The sequence below is a fragment of the Sinohyriopsis cumingii genome, chromosome 18 (genome assembly GCF_028554795.1).
Source record: "Sinohyriopsis cumingii isolate HCF-2022 chromosome 18, ASM2855479v2, whole genome shotgun sequence".
Classification (NCBI taxonomy): Eukaryota; Metazoa; Mollusca; class Bivalvia; order Unionida; family Unionidae; genus Sinohyriopsis; species Sinohyriopsis cumingii.
The window spans coordinates 33,349,042-33,356,647 of NC_142978.1; the positions used below are offsets into that span (position 1 = coordinate 33,349,042).

The following is a 7,606-nucleotide window of genomic DNA, read 5'->3' on the forward strand; positions in this document are numbered from 1 at the left end:
ATCCTAACACTAACCTCTTAATGCTGAACGCCAAGCGAGGCAGCTGTTAGTACCATTTTTTAAGTCTCTGGTATGACTCGGCCGGGGATCGAACCCACGACCTCCCGCATCCGAGGCGGACGCTCTAACCACTAGGCCACCGGAGCGGTCTGTGATATTTGTAAACCAGTTTCTGGGTTTTGATCTCGTCCCATGAAACTAAGCAAACGATGATATGCGCGTGCTACTGAGCTAGTTTCAAAATATAATGATATTTCTTCAGATGGTTCCTGATGTCCATTTATTCTCAATGATACTTCACTTGCTTCATAATTATCAAATATCATATGACTAGCTACTTGATGATTATTTAGTCGATCATTACTTTGAAGAGCAATAAAGATATGCCTAGGTGCTGAAACACATTGTCTTGATGATGGAATTAATACTGTCGGTAATCGTTGTTAACCATGAAATTGTTGATTTACCACCTTGATCCATAAAGGAAAGTAATTTACCTTCTTCGATAAGTGACGGGGTCATAACTGGCATCCACAATGTGAGTTTAGATAATATTACCCTACCATCAACAGCAGCAGGAACATCTTTTCTCCAGATGGCATCATTGCTGTTATCTTTTCGATAAAGAACAACCGTGTGTTTGGCCCCGAAAATTACTTTTCTAAAACCTCTGCAAAATCCAAATATATGAGATAACGGAATTGCACACGAAAAATTTATCCGATCACCTTTTAACATATTTTTACGTGTAGTGAATCCTAGATTAAAATTAGGGTTGGCATTTATAACAATGTTTTCCGCGTCAACGTCAGCGTTATTAGCGCGGTTTCTTGGTTGTCTTATAATATATGGGTCGTGATCAGCGTCATTAAAATTATCCTTGGCAAACATCATACATGGGCCAGCTGATCTAGTATAATTATCTGAGTACCTTGCTAGGCCTATACATTCAAAGTCGGTTAAAGTGCGCCATTTGCACACGAAAAACGGCTGAAGATTTTCGGCTTTGAAAACAAGACAAATGTATTTATTTTGAAAGAACTATATTTGAACAATTAGAAAACACAAAAGGTAGCTCTTGAATAACAAATTCACACCAAGAAAAACATGAATATACATGTGGGGGTATTTTGGATGGTGAATTACGTTACTTCTTACTACTGTAATCATATCAAATCTATTTTATCGTAAAAAGAACCACAATTGCGTATAAAACACATTTATATGATAGATATATGATTGATTTACCAAATAAAACATTTAAGAAACAATACACTAACCAACTCTAAAACATATCGGTCAACTCATTTATACTTAAACAATAAAAAGGAAAATAGACGCTTTTAAGAAAAAGTGGCTATTTTTCAATGTTGATACCCTTTTATTTTAAAGTCTAAAGACCATTTAATTAAAGCTGTGCATTTGTTAACCATTTAAGATAATACTTAACAATTAATATGACTTGAAACTTTACCAAATAGATATTTATTAGACTTTACAGAAGTAGTACTATTTGTAACGTAGTTCACAAAAGTCCATAAAATATATATCCTTGTTATTTATGTTTAAACTGGAACTATTGTAGAAAAAAAGAACTTTTGGGTTATGATTATTTTTTGTTACAATGATTTGCAATATCTTTGCAACTATATTAACACATAAAACATAAAATCTTTTAAAATGTTACATTAAATTCCCAACGCGAAGAAATATTCAAAAATCCCAAGTTTCACAAATGAAATTGTGCTGTTCACAACGGTTTGAACAAAGATAAACAATGGGCTATGATCATTTTACACCATTAAATGTTTTGGAACAAATGATTGTGTACTCAATACTGTTATATTGCTTGTATAAAACACAAATGATGCTGTAACGTAATTCACTAACGTTTTACTGCACATGGTCGCTTCAGTATATATCCTGTTGCATGTTCATGATGTACAGTCAAAGTCTGTCAAATAGATTTCTGACCTTCTCAAGGTCTCGTCCTGAGAATTTAAACATATTGCGGGTCTTTACTTGCTTTATCGGCTCATCCAATGAGCACAATACGTCGGAACTTGGTATCCAAATCTGATCTGGTTTCGCAGGCCATTTGAAAGAGTTTTTTCCAGCCACCATGAAATTAATATTATATTCCTGGTCGTCTTCGTCGTATTCTAAAACTTGTCCAACGTACCACCTGCTTTCATAAATCGCTGCTACGTATGTGTTGACTTGATAAAGTTCATCTGTGTTTATTTTATTGCATTCCATTAGTTCTGTAGCCTGCTGTTCACTTTCATCATGTCCTGTTGTTTGTTCAGCTTCTGAATTTTGGACTATGTTGGTTTCGCTCATCTGATGTACTGTCCATCCATCACATGCTGGTACTGGTTGACCGTCGACGAAACACTTATCACAAAAGCATGACGTATTCCTCACAGCAATGCTGCCTTCTCCAAGTGGAATAACTGCATGTACCTGTATAGTACCCTTCACTTGCTTTCCGACAAGATTCGAGAGTTCTTCATGGGCTTCTGTACATTGAGACTTTGGGACAAATATGTACTTAAGTGCGCTATTTTCCTGTGTTTTCCCCCATTGGAAAAAATCATCTGCTGACTGAATTATTGCCGAGTGTCTTTTGACGGCCATATCAGCTAGTCGTTTGGCAGTACCCCCGACCCCGTCACAGGGGCCTTTCCCGTGTCCAGCTTCAAAGTATAACCAGGAAGCTTTAATACCGGGAAAGATCGTATCATGATGTGCTACTATAGAAAAAATCTGCTTGTTTCTATACTGTGACGTAGGCGAGTCCGTCATATAGTGAACCATTTCAACATTCTGTAATACAGCTTTCACTTCTTTTACAACATGCTTCATGATTGCAAAGACTGTCGATGAAGTGTGAGACAACTCATCAGATACTACTACTAGTGATTTATGCTTTACCTTTACCTCATCTTCTTTATCCTTGGTATAAATTACAACTGGATGCAACGTGACAGCATTCTTATCAAAATATGCTGACTGGATTTCTTCCGCAAACCCGCAAGTATAATTTTCTGCGAAATCCATGTGACATATGGCATGTGTTGTCGGCAGTATGTCTTTCAAACGTCTTGACTGACCGTATTGTTCTTTGACTCTGTGAATATGTTTCCTAAATTCTGTCAGTTCTGATCTCAAAAGTGCAACAAAGTCTGTCTTACTTTTCTCCACTGATACTATTTGCATTCTTTTAAAGAACTTTCCGTTTTTCTCAACGTCTACCCTCTTCCATTCTGAAAACTTGATCTTTTCTTCGCTGATACTTTCTATTCCTTCGACGATTTCTTCGTCTGACCTTTGCTCAACGTAAACATCTGGATTTTCGGAGGTCGGAATGCCCAAACTTTTAAGTGCCTTTAACTTTAAAACCATGTTTTGGTGTCGTTGACATAAACATGTCTTTCTGTTGCTAAATTTGACAACGCTAATATGTTTAGGTCTCATTCTTCTAAATGTTGTCAAGCTTATCTTTGTGTCGCTGTTTTCCGCTAAAAACTTTCTGTGCAAGTTATAAATATAATCATTCAATGTTCTTTTCTGTTGGTGTTCGTCTCCTCTATTGGCATCTTTCTTCCCTGGCAGACATGTGCTGTTATCATCCCTCTTCATATACAGCCTAACTCTTGTCCTCATTGATTGTCGTTCAGCATTAAGTCGCTGTTTTTTAATGCTCTTTCCTATCCTTGCTTTAAGCAACTGTTTTCTATGTACTCCAAGACTTCGGCTAATCTGCCTGCCCATTCTGTATCGGTGAATAAGTTTACCACATATAACTCCCAATGTTGTTCTTATTTTAGCTTTTCCTTTCAATCTCTGTGCTGCCTCTTCAGTGTCTCCAACTAAACAATTTTGAAAAAGGAGTTTTTGTCGTACTTTCTTTCTTGATCTTGGAGTCATATTGAGTTGATTTACTTCCGTAATAGCTCGACTTTTCGGTGTGGTAGTACTAGGAACACCTGTTTCAGTGTCAGTACTTGGTTGTGGAGTTCTAATTGTATCTACACGTGATGAAGATTTATTGAGTTTTCTATTCAATCGTTGTACTTTCTTTCTAAGTGTAGCATTTCTTGTGTTTAGTGTCTTAACTTTCATGTCTAAAGTCTTTATCTTCTTGTTTGCTCTTGATAGAGATTTATTTGTTCTCCTTTTACGCTTCTTTTCGTTGAAATTCATTTTGACAAAAAAAGGCTGTCCAGGGGTTGATGTGCTTGGTACTTCCCTATCTGTTGTTGAGTCACATGGTCCAGGTTCTTCGTTAGATCTCATTTCTGTTTCGTTCTGATCTTGCTGGCGGTGCTGTGTGCTTTTTTTCCCTTGACGATGTTTTCGCATGCATTGTCGTATCTTCTTCCGTCTTTTAGACAATGATCGATCAGAAAGTTCTGTTGTTGGTACATAATATCGTTTCACTCTTTGTACCTCCCTTTTTAGGTATTCTTCGCCTTCTTTTTCCTTTTTCCTCTCTCTGTATCTTTTTTGCCGTTCAGCATTGCTCATTCTAGTCATCTCCTGAAAGCAGTTAACGAAATATGCAAATCATTAGATGTTGGTGAATTACGTTACACAATAGTGAATTACGTTACACTAAACTGTGTGCCTTCACGTGACGTAAATACAAATGGAATCAATATTCCATTTTCACAGTTCTTCGGTATATTATATATTTTGTCGTTTTATAATGATTTTCGCTGACAATTGATGTTATATACTAAGTGTTCTTCTTGTTAAATAAATGCGTACTTACGAGTGATGGTAATGTTTACACCAGAAAATGTTTTAAATGTCTCCCGCTTGGCAACTTCCGTTTTTCAATAAACGCCCGTATGTTAGACGGTGTCAGAAAATAATGTTTCCAGGTAATTTGTTCCTAGGAAATAGTTTTAAACCATGTTTACTGAATATACCGTAACGTAATTCACCGCAACGTAATTCACGGACATAAGCATTTTCAAATATATGAGAAATGTTACAACAGCTAAAAGCTATATGGCAATTATGGTTAACATAAGTGTGTTTATAACTCACAGTGTTTGACGCATATACCATATACTTATTATGAGGTAGGTACCGTAACGTAATTCACAATTAAATGCAAAAAATTAAAAATTGAAATCAAAGACTGGTTTTTAGGACAAAATTATTCCTACACCTTTAAATCATGATTTATAAATATTTCGAAGCATTAATGTACATATTTGTTCTGGTACCATTACTGTATTAATCAAATATGTTTGCAATACGGCTATCATAAAATTGTAACGTAATTCACAGCATTTTATGGGACACAAATAATTTGTTGTTTTTTTTAAATTCCAAATATACTGACATAAAAACAGAGTGTTTTTATCAAAATTCAGACAATTCTCTATCATAGAAGACTTATTTCACTTATTTATTTCGCTACAAATTTTCTTGCCATGTAAATAAATTTAGTACCCCAAATTTGTGACACAATAGTTTTTACTGTGTAGGCTTCAAAATGAGTCCGTGTTGACCAATAAATGAGTCAAACAGAATGTTATTGTAATTTTTTCAACTCGTTATTGCCTAGGGGTTAACTTAAAAGTCAAATTCCCATCAAAAATATACTATTGGTCATCAAAAAAACGTCTGTGACCCCGATATTTGTAATTGGCGCACTTTAACTGACTTTGAATGTATAACTGTTGTAGCAACATCAACATTATCATGAATTGATTCAATTTCTTTTCCATCAACCATGTATATGGCGCTATTAAATAACGCCATACTACTATTATTGACAAAACCAGCTTTAACATTGGCTCCATATGCTGCATTAGCGGGGTCGTTTGCTATAAGTTCACCTACAACCTCAATGAACGCTTCACAAGGTAGAAAATATCTGCTTATATCATGTACTCGTAGTTCAATTCGCCCGGTCGCATTTGGTGTTATCGCATCATATGAGTAATACTGATAATCGCAAACAGACTCATCCTTATTTACTGGTTCATCCATGTCAAAAGCAGCATTAGATACTGCGTAAACATTTTATTATAAATATTATCTTCTAAAACGAAGACCACTTCCCGATATTAGACTAGTATTTATTTGCTCGGTTCCCTGATTTATCAATGATGCTAGTGTTTGATTTGCTGTATCATTTATCAACTTACAAATATCGCTAGGCATCACAGCGGTGCTCGGCAATTTGACCGAAACAGCAGCTGGTTGTTTTCTTTTGCGTATTAAATTTAATATTCTGTCTTTGATGGTACTAAACGCTTTACTGGCAATATTACCAACAGCAGCAGTGGCCTTATCACGAACAAAGTCCATAGCCTTCATTGATAATTGTTTTACAATAGGTCCTGCTTTAGGAGCTATTCTCGTGATAAAACCTGTAACAACATCACCTAATTCGTCTCCGTAAGTGACTCGATACAGGGGTAACCGCGCGTTTATTACTCGAACAGGCACATATTTACGGTGATATTTGTGCACGATCATCTTATTTAATTAATTATTTATTTAACAACTAATCACTGTAATCGTCAACGTGTTCATCAATGATATTTCGATAAACGCTAATATCCATGATGCCACCATGAAATAATCTTCGGCAGATATCAGTTGCTTCATTAATTATTTCTGATGAATTATTTCCAGCTCGCTTTCCTCCAATAAGAATCTTTAATCGTGATACGTCATTAAGGATACTATCAGGACAAATATAATTATTTCCAAAACCACTACCGGTAGCACCTACAGATTCTGGTAAATCCTGAAATTCTTCTTCTGGAGATTATGCTCGTTGAAGTTGTTTTGTTCTCATTTTTTCTATATTTTTCATAAATTTTATATACCCCGGATCTTTATAATTAACAGGTATTTTTTTCGAAGGAAAATATAAAAAGAGAGCCAATTTTCATATTTTATGTCCCTTCTTGTTTTTAGATACTCATTTCTATCATCATATCCAAATGCAGCAATTTTAGTTAATTTCTCTCGATTTTCAAAAATGTCAAGAGCATCCTCGGTAAACAATATATCAGGCGATGATTTTTGTTTTAATTGTGAAGGTGAAGGAAGTTGTTGTGAGGGAGGTTGTTCTTGTTGTTTTGGTAAAGGTTGTACTTGTTGTTGTTGTAATCGTGCAAAATATCTATCTATTGCATTACCAAATAAAATAAATCTGGGATCTTCTTTTCTACCCTGTTTAACTCCATAATGTACATAAAATATCCACCTGAACCATTTGTCACGATCTACAGCGTCATTCTGGTTTTAAAACCCCTCCTCGTCGATCATATGTTAACACAGCAATTTCAGCCGGTTTATCAATACTTTTAATTGATCTTATGCCATTAATACTATCTTCGGTAAATTTTTCAATTGCATTGACCCTAGTACTGGCTTGTTCTGTATCATCATCATCTATTACATCTGTATCATCCTCGGGTGTTTCTTTAGCAACTTCAGGTTAAGCTTGAACTTGAGCTTTAGGTTTAAATTAAGGTTTAAATTTAGGTTGAGGTAGAACTCGAGGTCGACGTGGAACTTGAGCTTGAGCCTGAGCCTGAGGTTGAGGTCGAGTTTGTTCTTCAAT

The 7,606-nt window shown here is 35.5% G+C and overlaps 1 protein-coding gene across 1 annotated transcript; it reads right to left on the reverse strand.

Moving 5' to 3' along the window:
- Nucleotides 1–1,552: 1,552 nt before the first annotated feature.
- On the reverse strand, nt 1,553–4,533 carry LOC149776345 (uncharacterized). Its single transcript, XM_089941293.1, has one exon. The coding sequence runs from the start codon at nt 4,531–4,533 to the stop codon at nt 1,948–1,950; it is 2,586 nt and encodes an 861-aa protein (XP_089797419.1). The 3' UTR covers nt 1,553–1,947.
- Between the last annotated feature and the right edge of the window lie 3,073 nt (nt 4,534–7,606).